Source organism: Pteropus medius, unplaced genomic scaffold, assembly GCF_902729225.1.
Source record: "Pteropus medius unplaced genomic scaffold, Ma_sr-lr_union100, whole genome shotgun sequence".
In the NCBI taxonomy this organism is placed as follows: Eukaryota; Metazoa; Chordata; class Mammalia; order Chiroptera; family Pteropodidae; genus Pteropus; species Pteropus medius.
In genome coordinates, this window is record NW_024344378.1 from 39,498,844 (window position 1) to 39,520,644 (window position 21,801).

General features: G+C 34.2%; 1 protein-coding gene across 3 annotated transcripts in view; it reads right to left on the bottom strand.

The window, feature by feature from the left end:
- Nucleotides 1–21,801, bottom strand: part of JMJD1C (jumonji domain containing 1C) — a 305,718-nt gene that overhangs the window by 245,969 nt on the left and 37,948 nt on the right. Inside the window, exon 1 of one of the 3 annotated variants that reach the window (XM_039871913.1) lies at nucleotides 10,483–11,000. The exons of 1 other annotated variant lie outside the window; for it this stretch is intronic. In XM_039871913.1, the coding sequence (XP_039727847.1) occupies nucleotides 10,483–10,650 (168 nt within the window). In that variant the 5' untranslated portion in view covers nucleotides 10,651–11,000. Of the gene's footprint in view, nucleotides 1–10,482; nucleotides 11,001–21,801 lie in introns of those variants that run through there. One more of the 3 variants, XM_039871914.1, reaches the window with a different exon arrangement.

The following is a 21,801-nucleotide window of genomic DNA, read 5'->3' on the forward strand; positions in this document are numbered from 1 at the left end:
AGAGACTTCTGGTCCTTGAACTCATACTCAAGATCAAAATATCTAGGTGTGAGATATAGAATATAGCACTTTAAGTATAGAGCTCTCCCCCGCACCCCCCCCCAAGATTTTCATGCACATTAAAACCCTATCCACTGGAAGACTGAAATGAATACTAGATTAAAGAAGTTGAAAATCACTGATAATAGTCATATATATGAGGTTCATCTGCATGCTCCACTGATCACTAAGAAATTACATACCTGGACTACATTAGTTTAATCTTTTCCAGAAATATCCCTCATCAAGTGTCACTATATAATCACAGCTTTGATTCTTAATTACAAAAAAAGTTATTCATTTGCTATAATAATATTCATTGCCTTTAACAATAGTTGTATGTTAGTTACTTCTCCCTATATAACCTACCAGTTTCAAAATTTTGTCAGGAAAAGTTTCTCTTTAACAGTTTTAACAGTTTCTCTTTTTTCTCCCTGAAAAAAAGAACTACATGATCATTTTTTTGACCTGAGAAATGATTATTAAATAAAACTGATAAAATCAAAGCTGTTTTAATTAAAGGGGTTGAGGACTAGAATTAAGTACCTTCAGGTTTCTTCCTTTTTTCCTATACCCTCTGGCCTTTATTTTTCCAATGAACCCCAGAAAGCAATCCAAAAAGCCAGTAAGGCTTAGTGAAAATCACTTTGAAAGTTGATAACATTTTAATTCACCGCAATTCTCGTTTGCTCTGAACACTAAAAATTCAAAGTAAATTTAAAATATTGGTAGTTCTCTTTATAAGAGAACCAATGTAAAATGGTTTCCCTTAAAATGATTCACTTTAATATTAAAATATGATAACAGATTTTGAAAGTGAAGGCAATAAAACATTTTAGGGGATAAGGGAAAGACTATAAAATATGATCAATGTTTCATCGATGTGTTTTTGAAGAAGAAATATCAAAATAATAGTATGATGCTATTCAACACATTCAAACGGTTTAACAACTTTAAATTGTTTCACAGTTTAAATATCTTACCTAGTACTGTATTGCCTTGATGCTAAGATTCAATCTAAGGAATAAGAATTTAGAGAGGAAATAAATCTATTAATATACATAAAATCATTTTACATTAAATGGCAATGCATAGCTTTATCCATATATTAACATACTACTTCCTCCTCTGATATTCCTCTGAACCTAAAGATATTTTCTGAATCTTAAACTCCTAACTTTGACAGACAGACTGGGTATTTCAGCTTCTAAGTGACAATCTTTCACGTGATTTAGTCACAAAGACCTCTCCTAGCTTTAAAAAATACTATGAATGCTGACTTAGTTTCTTTCTAATGCATATTCTACTGTTTCTATATTCTCTGGCATGTGACAAGAAATCATCTACATTTACAATACATAATTTTCATACTAATATGGAAAATACTAGACAACTGAAATGATGAAGCCAAATTCAACTTAAAATTTAAATACTTGCCATGATACCAATGTAAATAATCCCAACTAAGGAGATAATCAGATGAACAGATATCTTCACCACAGGTTTTAGGGAGTAACTGAACCCACACAAAGGGTTAGTAGCATAAAACTTTTCATAATAATAAGATACTATCTACATTTTCTATTCTTATTCTCTCATCAGTATATAGAGCAGTTTTCTATAGGCTACATATGTGATAGCATTGTTCTGACAGATAACTGAATTTGTGCTTGTATGTTCTAACTTCTCAATTTTAATTTTTAATACAGTAAAATTCGATATTAACTCACAAAAATCAAAGCTCTATGGAATAATCTGTAAGCGTTTAAAAGGATACTAAGACTAAAAGTTCTACATGACTAAGATCGCACACTTTGCAGACTACTACCAGTATATGCCACTTAATATTCTGCTTAGTGGTAAACAAGTCACTTTTGACATAAACTGTAGGTAAACTGTGCCTTAATTTCAGAAACATTATAAAGTGGAAAGTGTGTATCTTAAAATCAAAGAAAAGTGTCATTTCTAGATTCATGAATATTGTATAAACTACTGTTAAACTAGATTTCATTTTTCATGAACACAAATGGAATAACTAATACTTTATACACCATTTGATTCAATAAGAATCTGTTATCTCATTTCTCAAAACCATTTTCAACAAAAGAAATTATGTCTAAGATCAGTTTGACATTGGAAATTTTTTATCAGCAAATGAAATTCAAAAGGAAACAAAATGCATTTTACGATTTCATAAATAGTACAAAAGTGACAGTTATAATATTTTTAAAATTCCAGCAAAAGATTTACTAAAACCCCCCAACGGTTTTTAATAAATGATTAGAGAATTTTAAATTTCAAAGGATAGGAACAAGATTGAGAATGTCTGAATATCAGAGAATGGAGTTTAGACTTTATCGGATAAGCAAAGGAAAAACTACAAAAGTGAGCTAAAGGGAAACCGGGATGAGTAATCTGTTCACACTGAAAAGAACAGACTGGAAAAGGAAGAAACTTAAAAGTATAAATATCCCTAAATACATACCTGGAATAATGAAGGTTTGAACAAAGTGGTGGTACAAACCGAAAAACACAGGTGGGGGAGGGTGGAGAGAGCAGACTGCATTTTGAAGGAAGAAATCTGTAGAATTTGGGTGGTGAATTCTAGGTGGTAAAAAGGTAAAGGATGAAGTAGATTTCAAGCCCAGATGAGACTTCAAAATAAGTGTCAAAAGGGGAACTGGCTTTACATGAAAATAAAAAATTACACTTTAGACTCATATCAGACTCAGGTGGAGTGCATTCATAGAAAGACATCAAAGGTAGATCCAAACTGAAGGCCAATGCTTAAGTTGCAGATTTGTGAGTAATGAGTCAAAGTAGTACAGGTAATTCTCCAAAGCAAATAAGACTGAAAAACAAAACAAAACAAAACACAGTGAACAAAGTACTGAATCTCTAATACTAAACTAAGAAGATGGGAAGAACTGTAGTCAGGAAAGGAAGTCCCAAGAGGACTTGAATCATGAGGATACAATATAAAATCAAGAAAAAGCAAAGGTTTAGGAGAATATTTATTAAAGCAATATAAAGGACTTAAAAAAAAACTTTGAAAATCTGTGAATTACTAACCATCTGGAGAAGCAATATCTGATTTCCGAAAATTAATTTGAACTATACGGTATTTTTACCAAAAAATTACATGTAGCCAATCAAAACTTCCAAGTGCATGAAGAAACATACACCGAATTACTTCAAGGCCCAATATTGTTTCCTTGGAATATTTATTTTATACCTCAATTAGTCCAACCATAAAAATACAAATATTATGAACTCATCTTGATCATCCAAAAGAAACAGAAATCATGTAATTTACATAGGAGAATTGTGGTCCTTGTAATGAAACACAATAGGTATGTTATTATGAAAAGTTTCATTAAGTCAGAATTAAAAGTTTCTAGGGCAAATGTAAAATTTAATTTTGCTTAATAAATGCTTCAATTCCAAGACCTTACAAGTAAAAACTATTAACTTCACAATTCTAGAATTACAGAATAGGAAAAACTCTGGATCTAGATCAATTCTAGACCATTCATATTGACTTGATAAATGAAAAAACTGAGGCCCCAAATATAAATCAAGTAAAACGTTAAAAGTATTTTTGAGAAATGTTTCAATGAAAACTAAGGTCTTTTAAGTGATCAGTTATATATATTTACACAAACTTATATACAATTCCTATTTATTCAAACTAATTTCAAAAGGTAGTACTAATATCAGTTTTGTTAAGCTGGTTTGAACGAATATAGATGAAAAAACTATACCTGAAATATGTAATCTGTTAAAAATATATATATAATTCAAAATTCTTATTAATTCCAAAGGTCTACTATCCAACAAATTCCAAAAGACAGATTATAATATAGTCATACTTTTCATTAAAAAGACTGAAGGTTTATACTTATAGGTTTAAGCATTTATCTACTGTGCTCAAATTCAATAACAGAATTGCTATATGGACTAGACCATATTATATAACCTTACAATTTTAGCAATATGTCTAACCAAACAATAAATGGATAATAAGCTGTTTTCTACTAATCGATCGTATATTTTACAATTATATTAATAAGGTTCTACATTATAAGATGGAAATAAATTTTTTCATCAATGGGTTTACTAGAATAATTTTATAGACTAGCTAAGGTGTAAAATAAAATATAAATCCTACATGAAAAGGTTCTATACAGTTAGATAATCAGGGATTGTTGGCATTTTAAAACATTTCAATTTTTAGTAAATAACAATCTTTTTTTTTTTACAAGAAACAATCTTAAAATGAAGGTATATTGTATAACCCTTAAAACTGATGATTTAAAAATTTACATCAAATAAGTTTGTTAAAAATCCACATTAAAAAAACTATTAGGAAATCCCTGTACATTGTTGGTGAGATTACAAATCGGTACAGCCACTATGAAAACTATATGGAGGCTCCTCAAAAAATTAAAAATAGAGCTACCATATGATCTAGAAATTCCATTTTAGTTATATATCTGATGATGAAATTGCTATTTAAAAACATCAGAATTAGTTTTTAAATAACAATTTCTCATCTCAAACTCTTCCGACTAGATGTTTTGTACTTCAAAATCTGTTGGATTTTATAAAGTTAAATACAGCATTTATTATGGTAGTGAGTACAGTTAATATAGTATACGTATTATATGTATATTGTATGTAAAAGTGCCTATATTGTATGTAAATATGGAGTTTAGAGCAGCACTCTAAAATTAAGCACATTAATATTTCTCCTACAAAACAAAAATATTTGGTTCTAAAATTAAAAAAAAAAAAAAGTTCAGTCATTCAGGTTTTCTGGATGAATCATTAAAAACATTTCTGGTACCAGAACTTCAGATAAGGAATAGCATATCTATAGTTACTTATCTGGTCAACACTGACATAGAGGAGAAACATACAACATTTATGGTATCTAATCTAAAAAGTAAAGGTTGTCATTTCTTATTAATTTCTGAAATATTAATGATACCTCTTTCCTGAAATTTCTTTTTAACTCTAAGGGGTTTATAGCACACTTCCTGACATAAAAAATTCAAATTTTATTTATTTTTAATTACTTAGATATTTGTTTTATATACATTAGTTTTTCAAAGCTTTGGGATACACCTGTACACAATAAAGCAGAACATATCACCCTTCTTGAAAATCATCACTGAAGTTATTCAAAATTCATATAAGTCTCATGTCTTAACATTAAACAACAAGGCAAAAGGGTCAAGAAAACACCTTTCTTTCATATTAGTTCAAAAAAATGTAATGAAATATTACCATATCAGCTAACATGTTTTTAGTTCCAAAGAAGAGAAAAACCAACAAAAACAAACATAAATTTACTTATTCTTCCATGATGAAAAATCCCATAAAGTGAAAAATCCAACAGGCTTCAGAAAACAATTTGATTAGCCACAGTTTTTCTGTTGACTTTTCGACTTTATTAGCCTCTGTATGTCAGCTTTGTCAGCAGAAAAATAGCTGTGGAAATTTCAGATTCATACCCACACAATACTATCCTTGGCTTCATTCTGATTGGACCAATTTAGGGTATGCACTAGTCATTGTAGCTAGAGAGTTCACATCACTGATTGGCTTAGGAGTGCATGGCCCACCCTTTAGTCAAAGCACACCATAAATAATGGATACTGGGGAAGTAACCACTAAGGTAACACAATGTCACAGAACAAAAAAAAGATTCAAATTAAGAATAAATAGTAACAGATAACTGAGATGGTTAGTATGGATTATCGTATTCAAGAAATATATGATATTCACTCACTTATTTACCATTCCATGAATACTTACTTAACACTTAAGTAAATGCTAGGCACTGTACTAAATATGCAAAGGAGAAAAACTGAGTATGAGTTTAAATGATGAATATATTCTTTGTACAAAATTTGAAATTGTCAAACATAATATATTAAATCTATAAACAGAAAAACAGCTTATATTCTTTCAATTACACTGAAATAACTAGATTTTTTTCCCTACTTTTAAATATGATGACATTTCTATATGAATGAATGTAAGAACATAATTCACATGATAAAAACATCTTTAGTCCAATTACCCTGATAAAAGAAGAAATTCTCTATCTTAAATTGATGGAATCAAAATATGTGCCAGAATGTATATATGACAGGTCAAAAAGTGAGAAAAAAAAACCTTCCTTTTTTAAATTTTACACAGAAACATACAATCTACACCATTTACTGGATGACTGATTACCTTCTTTTAAAATCAGCTGGTGGTTAAAAGTGCACAATTTATGTGCCATAGCTGCAACTTACATACTCATTTTCTTGCACCTAAGTCTTTAGGACTAATAACAACAAATTCAAGACAGGGCAAAACAGTTTGTGTATTTAAACCAAACATAAAAGTACTTCTACCTACCAGCTAAACCAATTTTCCCTATGGTCAACTTATCCAGGTCATCCTGACCAATAAAGTAAAAATCATTCATTCACTCATGAAACATTTTGTGAATAAATCAGAAAATAGCATTATTAGTACTACAAGACTACGTTATAAATTTCAGACTTACCTAAAAAATTATCCTAACAAAACTTACAAGGGAGTCAAAAGTTACCAACTCAATATGAAACTTCAATGAAGAGACAGAAACAGGAAGAACTAAAATTGGAAAAAAACTTCCTTATAAACAAATCAATCATAAATCGCTTTAAATTTTCTACACGTGAATATTTTATATTTAAGACATATGTAAATTAACTTTTTATTTGCAGGTATGCAGTTTAGAACAGTTTAAGATCTGCATTCTAAGGCCGGCCACTCCTTACTAAATGACCATAAGAAAATTCCCCCAAATAAAAGCAAATTTATGTGTTTGAACTATGAAACAATATAATTTTTTTGTTCCCTTGGATATTAAAAAAAACCTGATACTTTTTTTTTTAAATTCTCACATTTCAGACAAGGTAGGCTTGAAACAATGTTGTAATTACTCTAAGCATCAAGGGAAGGTAGGTGGGCAAATGACTGGATGGATAATAAATAAATAAATAGCTAAACGGTTATGAAAGTAAGTAAAACAAAGAATAAATCAATTTTTGCTCTTCAGTATAACAATATTCAACATTATGTAACAGTACTTTTCAACTACCCGCTTTCCTTTCATAATACTATCAATCTTCCAGAAAAGTTCCTCAAAAAGTACAGCAGTAACAACTTTCAACATATATACCAAAGTAAAAACCTTCCTAAATGATGGGGCTAAAAAAAGAATTCACATGCGGAGGACTCATAATACACTTTACATATTTCAACTTCTTTAATAACTTGGTCCTAAATAAAAGGGGTTCAAAAAGTCCTAAATAAAAGGGGTTCAAAAAGTCTTTTGTTGGTTAACGTAATTCTAATAGATAACCCAGGTTTTCAAGCCATTTTTTAAAAGTCACCAACGAAATAGGTAAAAATTATCCAAGCATAATTTAGTAAAAATTCTACATTAAACTTATTTACTTAAGAGGTCAGAGAGTGATATCACTAAAACTCTTGGCATGAAAAAATAGAAATGATTTTAGCCTAATTTATTTGTATCAAATCATATATGATCCTATTGTAAAAGAGTATTTTTGCTACCATGGTGTGGTGGGCAGAAAAATGCACCCTCTCCCCCCAGATGCTTATGTTCTGACAAAACCTGTAACTTTGTTATATTATATGCCAAAAGAGAATTAAGGTTCAGATTAATTAAAGTTGTTAATTAGCAGATGGGGAGATTATCCTGGATTATCCTGGTGGGCCCAATATGATCACAAGGGTATTTAAAAGTGGAAGGATTAGCAGAAGAGTCAGAGGGAGATATGGCTACAGAAGAATGGTCAGAGAGATACAATGTTGCTGGCTTTTAAGAAAGAAGAGTCATGAGAGAAGTAATGTGGACTACTCCTGAAAGCTGGAAAAGGGGGTAAGGGGGAATAGATTTCCTCTGGAATATCCAGAAAAGAACAGAGTTCTATCACTCCTTGATTTTAGCCCACCAAAACTCATGTTAGACTTGTCATCTCCAGAACTGTAAGATAATCATGTTGTATTATTTAAACTACAATGTTAGTTAACAGCCATCATAGGAAATTAATGCACATGGCAATTCCTCATACATAGACCCAAAAGAAGAATAATTAACTTCTGAGACAAAGTATTCCCTAAACTACTTTCAAGTTTGGATAGTTATTTTTCCAAACATGTACCATAAATACGTACAGCTAAGATTCTTAATAAGTTTGCTGATACTAAACTGTTCCAAGCTTTATTAATTTAGGAAATATGGATGTAAAAAACACATAGGAAAGTCTGGGAGTAACTCTAACACTGTATGTTCTAGGCTAAAAAAACTCAGATGACACTATAGGAACCAAATTTTCAAATAAAGATTCTTAGATAAAGGAAAACTGTCAAAGGTTCACATAGTTATGATTGAAAACAATTTTTTCTTTAAGGTAATATCTGAATATAATGAATGCACAGACATTAAGTGTACAATTCAATAAGTTCTGACATATTATACACCCCTGTAACTAACAGTCAAGATATAAAACATTTCTATCACCTGAGAAACCTTCCTCCTGTTCTTTCCAGTCAATTCCCATCATCCAAATATACTTTCCATTTTTCAATATCCAGATTAATACTTTGTCTTTTACAAACATGATATATGTAAATCCCTCTTTATATCATTTAAATTTCCATGTAAGAAAGTTTTTAAAATATTTAACTTTGATAATTGTCACCAATATTCATAATTTAAAACTATTTCCTAATTTTCATGTATCTACTAAAATAAGATAGTATGAGAAACAAAAAATTATTCCATGTTTGACTTTAAATAATATTAAAATGCTTAACTGTAATGCAACTAACCTCTACATAAAAGCCAAAACAATTTCATACCAGAGTAAAAGGAGAAATAAATGCAGCATATGCCTTTTACACAAAAGTTATTGAGTTGCCACGACTGTAGAACACTTAAGAACCTCTTTTTAAGGAAGATTCTCTTTATCAGTTCAAAGAGAATAACCATCAATAAATTTTCAAAATTACCTTTATTCTGCTTGTTTCCTAACAGAAATACCTATTAGCAAAACTAACCTATTTTGCAGTATCAAGTCAACATTGATACATGCTGCATGACACCACACCATTAATATAGCAATGAAACTAGGTTTTACGAAGCACAAAGAAACTCCAACAAAAATATTAAAATAGGTATGCACATGTATAGATAGTAAAGTGAATCTGGAAATGTAAAACTGCATACACACACAGAAAAAAATATTCTCAAGTTTGAAATTTTCAGTGAAAATTAAATGCCCCAGATGCTACCAATAAATTTCACGGATTATGTATCCGTAAACTAACCTTGGGAAGCTTAGTCAATGTATTGCCTCTCTACTACGCCCCCTTAGCTCCGACCTGTCCCCCAATGAAAATGGCTTGGAACACTGACAGAGTATATCTCGTTCAAAATCGTACACATTCTATATTCCTGAAAGAAAATACTGGCAGGAAAAGCAAGCAAAGAAAAATAGAAAGGTTCAGCAGGGCATTTAACATTTTAATTTACAATATTTTTTGCTTCGTTTAAAATAGTGTAAAACTCAGGAACGAATGGGTTTTAAAACACTTCTAACAACAACAATAAAAAACACTATGGAAAAAAACAAAAGGAAGTAGTAAGGTAGATAAGAGGGAAAGGGGGTGGGAGGAGGAAGAAAGAGTTAATTTCTACAGCCCTCCAAACCCAGAATTTTCATTTTCATCGTTTACAGATAGAAATCCAAGCAACTACTGTAGAAAGAGTTTGAATCAGGTACCACTGTCGCGGCCTTTGCCTCGAAAACACATACTAATCCCAAGATTGACTGGAAAAGCAGAGATTTGTCTCTTTCCGTTTCTCCCTCCCCTCACCAACCATACAGATAAGTTTCAAGTCTCCGATCACTGCAACATTAAGACTTTCGCGAGGGAAGAGATACTGGTGAAGCTGGACCCCTACTGCCAAGAAGGTCCGCCCCCACCCCCGCCTACACCCCCCCACACACACCTTACACACATACACCTGCCCGTGAGGCGCTGGTCTCGCAGTCCTGCTTTCGGTAAGGTCGCCGCAGGAAAAGCCACGGCCGCCTTCCCGAGACCGGCCGAGGAACCAGGGCTGGGGCCAGGGAAGATGCCGGGGAGTCCCGCTCTGTCACCACTCCCGCCGGGGATGCTTATCACGAGGAGGCGGCGACCCCGTCAGGGGATGTGGGCAAACACCCCGTGTGCTCGTAAGTGGGGCGTGACCGCCAGTTGGCCGGGCTGAGCGAGGTGCCAGAGGTAACCCCCCAAAGTGCGGCTAGGAGAGAGTGGGGATGCGGAAGCAGGCTCGGAGATGGAGGGGTGCCGCTCTCTTACCGCCAGGTCCGGATTGCGGCTATCCCTATGTGACACAGCACGGATGATCCCCGCTCGCCAGCCCCGCCAGCTGCGTCCGCTCTCGCCGCGCTCGGGCCGCGCCTCTTCGCCGACTGCCACGCACAAAAATCGCTTCCCCACTAGTTCTGGCCGTGTCTCCACCGCCATAGCCAACACTGCCTAAGCCGTAGCCTTATTTACTGCGAGAGAACCAGCGAAACCCGGCTCCTACCGGCTGCCCATGCTGAGGACAGCGGACGAGAGGGCAGCGGCGGCCCCGCGAGCGAAGGAGCGCGGACTTGGGGGCGCACCGGTCGCTCTGCCCAGAAGGGCACAGCGTCCTAGGTCTCTCGCAGTACTACTCACACTCCTTTAGACTCTCCGATTTGCAGCCTCTGGCTGCAGCTCAAAAACAAACAAACTGACAAATCCCTTCACTGCCGTCGGAGGCCGGCAGGCAGCCCCGGCCGCCGCCAGCGCGTCGCGGCCAGTACTACTCCGCCTCCCCATCCACCAGCAAAAGCTACGAGAACGCTGTGCGTCTCCTTCCGCCGGCGCGGGCGGAGGAGGGAGCCGCGGAAGAGGGTCCCAGGAACCACCGCAGACGGAAAGTAGTGCCCGACGCTGCGGCTGTTGCTGCGGGACCAGCCAAGCTCAGAAGTAAAGGGAGGGGCGGGGGAAGAGAATGCTCTCCTCCAGGAACACTACTACTAAGCATGTCTGAAATCCACCTTTCTACTCGTCGCTCCTTCAGAACTGGGGGTGAGGCGAAAGTGAAGTATGCTGGTTTCCACCCTGGGTCAGACAATAAACTCCTGGTTAAACACCGCATATCCAGAGCGATGTTTTTTGGAACACAACGCGCCCGCCCTATGAGCAGAATTTTGTCTGAATAAACAGTCCTGTAGACACAGCAGCAAAGCAGAGCAAGACTTTCAACTGAAAACATCCCACAGAACTCAGTTACTGCAGAAGAGTCGATAACTTTAAATGAAAATGAAGAAACCCCTATCACCCTTTCATTCTTTCTGTTTGCGGCGATATTAGTTACGTGTTTGAGCTATTCAGAGATTTACACCTCGCTGCTTTGTTGTAATAACTCTAAACGCTCCTGTCAGCATCCTTAATATTCAAACTGTCGCCGCACTAATTTGAGAGAACGTTTAGTACGATACTAGTACATACCTCAAACTCACTGGTCAGATAATAAAAACAAGGAAAGGCTCCGGGTTCAGTTATTAGAAAATACCGTGGAAAGAAAGGGATTTTAGCCAATCATAGTTCAGAAAAATAAATTATGTTTACTTCCCGTCCAATCACAACAGGACTTTGTAACCCATACACATACAGATCTCGAACTTGGAACAATTAACTCCTTTGATCCAATCCTTGAATCCTTGTAAATCAAACCTTAAAGATTTCCATTTCAGACATACTTATAGCAGGGGTCGCCAGACCAGTACCAGTCGGTGGCTTGTTAGGAACCCAGCGGCACAGCAGGAGGTGAGCAGGGAGCTAGCGAGCTAAGCTTCACCTGTGTTTGCAGCTGCTCCTCACCGGTAGCATCACCGCCTCAGCTTCCTCTCAGATCATCAAGCATTAGATTCTCATAGGAGCACGGGTTCCTGGTGCCAAAAGGTTGGAGAACGCTGCTAATAGTGTTTTTAAAAAGTAGTTTAAAAAATCCCAGTTTTCTTTTTTTCAGGGCCACTAATGATTATAATCAACTACAAAAATCTTCTAGCCCAATAAAAACATTCTAAATTTTGGTTTCTTAGAGATTTCCCTAAACCTCTACTGCAAAAAAAGAAAAGTAACCTTTTAAAGGAGTTACACTAGTAATCTGAATGTTTAAAATAAACATAAAGCTTTTATCTGTTTTCTTAGAAAACCCAAGCTGAGCTGTTTGAAGTGGAAAGAACAGGCCATTGCTAACAGATTATAAACCAAAATTAAGAGGAAGATAGATTTTAATCATTATGTTCTATTTTGCTAAAGATCAAATATAGAATTGTAATATATCAACAAAGGAAAACCATTTCCACAATGCATATTGGTAAGCTGAAAGAAAAAGTTAATGTGTGTAATTTTAATTCCCGGGCCACTCTTAGTACCTACTGTATATATAATATACATATACATAAACTTAACAAATCATCTTGAGAACTACAGACTTACATTTCTAAAATCTCAACTTGGATTAAGGAGCCAGTAAAATAACCTGATGAAAATAACCTAACATATGGAAAGAGAAAAGACAGAGTTAAGAAGATCTGTATTCAGATATCAGATTATCAATGATTTGCCTTGTGATTTTCGGCCTGACAATTGCTACAATGGAAACTGCCTGCTTCCTTATGTTAGGGATATTTTAGGAGCATATGAGAAAATATAAAGTCATCTGAGAAAAGAGATGCAAATGACACTATTACTATATAAATCCCATTCACTAAGTTATATTTTTAGAGTATAGGTTGTCAGGTTGCCTTACATAAACTGCCAGTTGATATCAATTTTGTAGGCAACTCCTCTAAATGGACCCCTAGGAACCCTGACTAAATGCTGAAAGCTGTCCTTTTAAGTGCTCTGAAAAGCATGTAAATCCACACAATCAATCAAAATATTTTAAGTGCAGAAACACAGTTTTCAGAAAGCCAAATATCCTCATAATATTTTCAATCAAATGTCTTCTATTCTTAGTACTATATTCCAAATAGTAGTTTATGAATCCCTTAAATATGGCCAGTGCCTAGGGTATACAAGAAAAAAAAAATCACTAATTTGTGGATATCTTGCTATTGGAGAAGCCTGAAATACATTTTTTTAAATGCAGAATAAAAAGGACTTAAAAGATTTTTGTTAGCTGGCACCTTTTGCTTTGTTTTGGGGAGTATTTATATTATTTCATTTTTGCCAGCAAATCAGAACTGTAAATAGCATGGAATTAAAATAAATTTTAAAGTCACATCTGAAACCTTAGAATATTTGTTTGTTCAATCAGCTCTCTCACATCTTTCATTTTCATTAAAATCTTTAGAAAATGACAGTATTAGTCAATGTAAAGAAAAGAGTTATAGTATTTTTCACTAGGCAAGTGATAGAAGTACTTAAAATGACTAAGTTTACTAAGGAAGCTGAAAAATTAGAAACATAGGCTAGATCTTCTACTCTTTTCATCCCCACATGTAAATATGTACCTTAAATAATACGCTCCACACATATTAATTCAAGTAAATGTCTTATAATCTATAAAAAAAGATGCATTGAAGAATCATTAGTGTTTTTTTCTGAAATCCACAAAAATTTATCATCAAAACTATTTGGTTAAAAAAAATATGACTTATAAAGGAAATAATGTATTCATTGCAATGATAAAGCCATAATTATCCACTTAATTATCAACACTTAGTAGTTCGTGAAGTTTCGTTTCAGTAAGGAAACAGCCTACCATAGCTATAAAATTTTCGCTTTTTAATTATCTATTTTAAATAACAGATAAAACACAAATAGATAAAATAGTTTAGTACCTGTATCTTGTAATAATACTAGCCACCCTTTATGAACACTTAATGTGTCAGACAATATGCTACCTACTTCACACGTGTAATCTCTTTCTTTTAAAGATGAAGAAAATGAGGTTTAGAGAGAAGCTTAGTTACTTGCTAATAATACACTTTAAGAACTAGGATTCAAAACCAGGCCTTGCGATTTCAAAGCCCCCTGCACTATGCTAAAAAGTCACTAAAAAGAAACACGGTCAGTCATCTAATTACTTCCTCCTTATTAACACACGTTATTCATAATTAATTAATTTATTTAGTACTTATCTCACATCCTGCAAGTTTCTAGATATGATATAGGGCCTCTGTCCTTGAGAAGCTCACAGTCTATCTGGAAAGACAGACTATAGAAATGCCTTGGTTTGTTTACTTAAGGAACTATAGATAGAATAACAAAGTTTAGTGTATTTTAACAGACAATTTTCACATCTATTATAACTTGGAGACTTTTATTCATTGTCAAATGACTGAATTAGGTTATGAGGTCTTAGCTACATACACGAGTACATTTACGAATTGTGGGAACCAATATTAAAATGAAGGAAGCCAAGAATTTCAATTGACTTATTCAAGTGGAAGACCAAGAATAAGAAAGAAAGAAATTTGTTACCATGTTTATTTTACACTTTAAATAATTTTTATTTTGATATTTCCCTAAGCACTTATTGAAACTGAATTCCTCAATTACATTTATGATAATGTTAAAGAAACTCAAATGTCACTTCCTCAAGGTAGCTATCTCTGATTCCCAGACTAGGTCAAATCTCCAATTATGGATTTTTAAAACATTCTCTATTTGTCTAACACAATTGTATTTATATCATTTGTTATATAATTGATTGTGTTGTATTTATCTCCCTTGGTAAAATATAAGCTCCATAAAGACAAGTACAATGGATCTTGTTCATAACTATACTCCCAGCATCTATTAAACCTTGTGCCGAGCAGATACTCAATAAATGTTACTGAATTAATTAATAAAGGAATATAGCGAAAAGTACCTTTTTCTAAGTCCGATCCAACTAAGAGGAACTCACAATCTCCAAATCAAGAGTCCTAAATAAGAATAAGAATTCTTCCTACAGAGTTATTTATCTCCTTCAAAATAATGTCTTACATACATTATCTCATTCTGTCACAAAGGTACAATGTAAAGCCTTCATAAAACTTGAGCTTCACCAGAAAAGCAAAGTTGTTCCTGGGAATAATTTCCAAAGAACGCATAGAGTTACAATTTACAAGAAAAGCATTCATTTGGAAACCAAACTACCAATTTAATGCAAACCCAAAAATGATCCTATGAGTATATAACCCAAACACCAGTCTATTCTTAGTAGTGTAAAGAGAACAGTCTTAAATAATGTCTTTCATGGAGCCAACATACAAACATAGTTTCTGACTGTCTTCTTGATGCCATGTGGAATGAGCAAGAGAAATAAAGAAGGAAAACAGGAAAGGAGAAAAGAAGCAATCCTACCAGGCCTTTTAATTGTACGCTCTCTATATTCGTTACCCAATTTCCATTTTAAATTCTGGCTACACTGGAACATACCACTTCTTTTCAACATTTTCTATTAAAAATGAGACTATATATCTGATTTTTAATGATAAAAACTTAAAATATTAAAAGAATGCACATAACACTGGAAATTTCCTAATCTGTTGAATGAAGAGCTACAAGAAAAAAAAGAAATGAGAAAACTCTTCCCAGGATATCCCACAGCACTTTTTGTATGTTCATCACCTCTCTCATAAATGCTTCACCTATTAACTAACATTAAAATATACTAGATGGATGTTTGCATGCTGCATCTTCAACTGTCACATTAGTGCCTTTACATAGAAACAAGTTGGGTTCCTAAATGATTATGTTCCTATTAGTCTCACAAGCTTTTGCTATTGCTACATGTTAGCCGCAGAGCTAAGTCCTAAAGAAAGGCTCTGTTCATATTTACGAAAGTTAAGTAAAAGAGCTTCTGTACTTGTATGTAAAGCTATAAATGAAGGAAGGTTGAAGTAAATTCTAAGCTTAAAAGTTGAAGTAAATTCTAAGCTTAAAAGTAAATTCTAAGCTTAAAAGTAACTCAAAATTTCAGCATGCTAACTACACTGCACTGAGGCTCTTCCCCACAGAGGAAGCTAGATTCTACATAATGAAAGAACTTTACAATCAAGAATAGTTTCTGAGGCATACTTCTCAAATTAATGGCATCTGGCTTCAAAGAAACAAATCCAAAACAAAACAAGATCTAGCAGTGAAATATGGGAACTCTTTAGTCATTCTTTTCTTTGGTGCATTCTAGAAAAAGCCAAACGATCACATATAATGAGATTTATAACATAATACAAAACACAAATATGTAATAAAAAAATCACTCCATATAAAGGAAAGCATTGACTTCTGGCACCGCATCTACTTCACTACTATAGATAATTTATTCAATTAAAGAGAGTATATAATACACTTCCAATTCCAAAGCCTCGTGGTCACAGTATTTTTCCTTTAAAAATCACAGCTGATACATATGAAAACCAGATCTCAAAAAAAGACCTTAACTACAAACTTAAAATTCAAATCAATATCCCTAAAACATTCTGCTACTCCAGAGTACATTTCAATATTATCCAAGATTAAATGGCCAAGAGGAATATTCAGAAGGCTGACCAACTTGCCTTTCACAAAATATGCAGACATTTAAGTTAAAATTGGTCAATCCCCATTCCACAGAGCCATTTACAAATGAATGTTTTAAGATATATATCCCAAATGTAGCAAACTAGAAATTAGCCAGTCACATAATGTAGTGTAATGAAAGAGCAGGAATCCAAAAAATCTAGGTTACTTTCTACCACCAACTACTGAATACTTTGGGCAAACCACTTTGCTTCCCTAGGAATAATAAAAAAAACGTTGAGGTTCATATAATCTTTAAAGTTCCTTAAAGTTTGCTTCTAAGGTTTCTGAATACTTCCGCCAGAAGCAAAATATACTCTCATGTTACAAGGTATGTTCAAACCTGAAAAATGTTAAAGGACTGACAAAAGTAATCTTGTTCAGGAAAATAAATGTTTTTAGCCAGAAAGTTTATATCTCAAAGGTCTCAGAGAAGATATACATATCAATCATTAATACATACATTCTAACAATACAGACCAAAGGACTTCCTAATTAAAAACCATTGTAGAACGGCTTTTTTGCTCTCTGAATTTGCTCTTAAAACTAGCATATTAAGATAACCTATCAGAATTTACTTCAAATGGAGGAATTTTTGAGATACTGTGCATTACAAATGGCCTTTATATTTGAAACCTTTTACCCTGCTTGCCTTTATAGTCTTCTTTATAAAAGCCAAAACTTTTTTCCAATTATTCTAATTACAAAATTATCTTAAAATCAATTGTTTCATTTGCTTTTATATCTAAATTTACATGGATGCTTCTTTCCCCCACTTGCAATTTGTTCTGATATTCACAAGTTTTAAATTTTTATACAGCTGATATGTTAATACCTTTATGTTTCAACCTTCTAAGTCATGCTTAGAAAATATGTAAGTATTCTGTATTTTCTTCTAGTAGTTTTATAATTCAATTTTTCATAATTCTTTCAAAATTAGATGATAATAACTAACCCTGACAGAGGGACAGAAAATCATCCTGGCCCCAACAACAGAGGCCTACCACTATTGGGGGAGAGGGGAAACAAAGCCTGCCTAAGAGTAAGGTTGGTCTAGGACAAAAGACATGACCCCAGGCCCACCACCAAAAGTCAGTCCAACTCTCAATAATAAGTAACAGCAGTCTACCAAGAGAGAAGGAACGAAGAGTACAGAGAGAGCCTCTCTGAAGTACAAATGTGCAAGTAAGGCTTTAAAAATATAGGTAGAGTAAAAACATTGAGTTAAAACTTTCCAGTCAATCAACTCCCACTTTAAGCACGAGGTGATGATAGAAGTATTTAAGGTTGATGATGCAATGAAGATAATCGGAGCAACAAAAAGATATAAACACTTATCAACTCCAGGCAAGACTGATTCAATCCCCCAAACTTAACAGGTTGGCAGAACAAGAGTAATATCTAAATGCTATATATTTCAATCTCTACTACCTGCAAAAGATGGCTGGCATTCAATCAAAAGTTATAAGCCTAGCAATGAGAGTGACTTCCCTGGTTACCAAGGCAATGCATGCATGTTGGAGTACTTTTTCCATAAATTGCATGAAAACATCTATATGTCTTGCATTTGTACCATTCCTTCAAATAAAGTAATTTAGTACCCGCCCAAAAGTTTAGTATCCCCCCAAAAAAATTATTAAAAAATTACAAAATCTCAAGAGCAAACAAATCACTGCTATTAAGAGATAAAACAATCAACAGATGCAGACTTAAAGAGATAACTCAAATGTTGGCATTATCTGCCAAGAAATCAAAAATTGTAAATAATGACGAAGGCTCAAATGGAACAGGTAGGTAAACAATACACATAATCAGATGGAAAATATCAGAGATAGAAACCACAAGGGTTGAAAAGAAATGTTTAAAGTAAGAGTCAATCTGAAATGCTAAGTATGAGATATTCAATAACAAAATAAAAAAGACTTTGAGAAGCTCATCACAGACTTGACACAATCAATAACCTTTTACATAGGTCAACAGAAATTACCAAAACTGAAACTAAAAAGGAGAAAAGAGTAGGGAAAAAATCTACACAAATAGGAGGAAACAGTTTCCAACTCATTTTACAAGACGAGCATTACCCTGATACCGAAATCAGACAAAGAAATTATAAGAAAACTATAGATCATTCTCTTTTACAGATATAAAAATCCTCAACAAAATATTAGCAAATCAAATGCAATAACTTATAAAAAGGATAATACAGCACAACCAGTAAAGGTTTATCCCCAGAAAGCAAACTGATTACATTGAAAGCTTAATTAGTGTAATTCACTGGAGCAACAGACTAAAGTAGAAAAAATATGATGGCATCAACAAATACAATAAAAAAGCATTTGAGAAAATCCAGCCCTTATTCACGATAAAATTCTCAGCACATCAGCAATAGAAGGGCACTTATACAACCTGATAAAGTGCATCTACTAAAAACTTACTATTAATATCATATTCAGTAATAAAAGACAACGTTTTACCTCAAAGATTCAGAGCAAGGAAAGGACATCAGCTGTCACTACTCTTATTCAGTAATAACATTTTCAAAATCCTAGGAAGTGCAATAAGAAAAAATAAATAAAAGGCATACTGATTGAAAAGAAATAAACCTACCTCTATTTGCAAATGGCATGACTGCTTATGCAGAAAATCACAAAGAATCTACAAAAAAAGCCCCTAGGACTAATAAAGGAGTTTAGCAAGATTGCAGGATATAAGGTCAATATGCATAAGTTAATTATATCTCAATATGCTAGAAAGAAAAAATGTAAAAATACATATAAATGTAATAAAATATGTACAAGAGCTCTATGCTGAAAACTACGAAGTACTGTATTAAAAGACTCAATTCTCCCCAATTGCTCTAGAAATTCAAAGTAATCTCAATCAAAAGACTAGTAAGTTTTTTTATGTTGATATTGACGAGTTGATTCTAAAATCAATAAGGTAAGGCCAAGGAATTGGAACAGCCAAAACAATTTTGAAAAGAAAAAATTGGAAGACTCACACTACCTTACCTCAGGACTATACTATAAAGCTATATAATCAACTCAGCATGACGTTAGCAAAAGAGTAAATAGGCAGATCTATAGAACGAAATGGAGAGTCCAGAAATAGACCCTTACATATATAGTCAATTGATTTTTGGCAAAAGTAAAAGTATAATTCATAGAGAAAGGCTAGTCTCTTCAACAAATGGTGCTAGGACAATTAGATATTCATATGTCAAAAAAGAGAAAAATGAACCTTGACCCATACCCCACACCACATATTACTAAAATTAACTCAAAATGAATCACAGACCTAAATGTAAAATATAAAACTAAAAAACTTTCAGAAGAAAACAGAAAATTTTTGTGACACTGGGCAAGGATTTCTTAAAATCCATAAAATTATAAGTTAAACGTCACTGAAATTAAAAACTCTTCTCCGAATGTTACAGAGTGGGAGAAAACATTTGCAAAATACGTATCTGATCAAGGATTGGTATGCAGGATATTTAAAGGGCTCTCAAAACTCAGTAATAAAAAAAAAATTTTTTTAATAGGCAAAACTGAACAGATACTTATTCAAATAAGATATACGAATGTCAAATAGCACATGATAAGACACTCAACATCGTAAGTTATCAGGGACATATAAAGTAAAATTACGATGAGAAACTATTACACATCTTATCAGGATGGCTGAAATTAAAAGAAATGAAACTGTCAATGTCAAATGTTGAGAAGGATGAGGAGCAACTAGAATTCTCATACAATGGTAGCTAGAAGGAGTACCAAATGGTACAGCCACTTTGCAAAACAGTTTGGTAGTTTCTAATAAAGTTAAACATACACTTTTCACATAACCCAGCAAACCCACTTTTAAGTATTTACCCAAGTGAAATAAAAACCTGTGTGCAAGCAAAAACCTGTACTCAAATATTTATAGCAGTCTTATTTGTAATTGCCGAAAGATGGAAACAACCAGCTCAACTGGGGTATAAACGAACTCTGCAATGCTACTCAACAATATAAAAGAACTGAATACTGACACATGCAACAACATGGGGTTCCCAAGGCTACCTTCAGGTTCAATAATTTACTAGAAGGACTCACAAAACTCAAGAGCTCAAGAGTCATTTTACTCACGGTCACAGTTTATTATATATAGCAAAAGGATACAGATTAAAATCAGTAAAGGGAAGAAGGGCCATGACATCGCAAGATCCAGGAGACAACAAGTGTCCAGTTGTCTTTCAGTGAAGTTGTACAGACATACTTATTTCTCACAGCAAGAATGTGTGCCAACATGCATGGAGTACTGGCAACCTGGCAAGCAATCCTGAGGCTTGGTGTCCAGCATTTTCATATAGCGTCTGACACATAGGTAGGGCTGACCATCTGCATGGGTCCAGTCTCCAGCTCCTCCATAGGTCAAGCTGGTAATAATGTAGGGAAGAAGCAAGAGAACTAAACTGTTAGTCCAGCTACATTCAGAGACTGCAATATGCTGATCAGCTCTGCAGCCAGGCCACAGAGAACACATGCAGAACAAAGGAAGATTTCTGCTGGGATTGCTAACAACCCATTTCCTGTGAAGGGGAAACAGGAAAAACAGAATCTTTAAGTGGCTGCCCTATACAAAATAAAATAATTCAAAGGAACTAATGGATGATATATAAAATGAATTCCCCAAAAGAACACTTGGGGTTCCTCTCATTGTCTTTCTCTCAGTCCCTCTCACTGTCTTTCCCTTGCTCTCTTTCTCTCGGTACTTTTTACTCTGTCTCACTGTTGACGTCTCTCAGAGGCTTCTCACTCTGCCTCTGAGAGGAGACCATGCTCTATCTGTGGAGCATTGCCCCTTTTCTAATAAACTCTACTTTTGACCTTAACTTGGTGTGTGTGTTGAATTCTTTCTACACTCTCTGCCAAAGGACCCTCTTCAATCAGTGCGGGGCTTGGTCTCCCGACCCCGCCAGGGAAATCTGCCTGTCCTGCATCAGTATTACAGTGCCCAAGGCCTCTACCACAATACCAGCCACACTGTCCCCATAGGCAACCTGGGGTGGCCAAAGGCCCCACTACCAAGTAAACAAAGATGCTC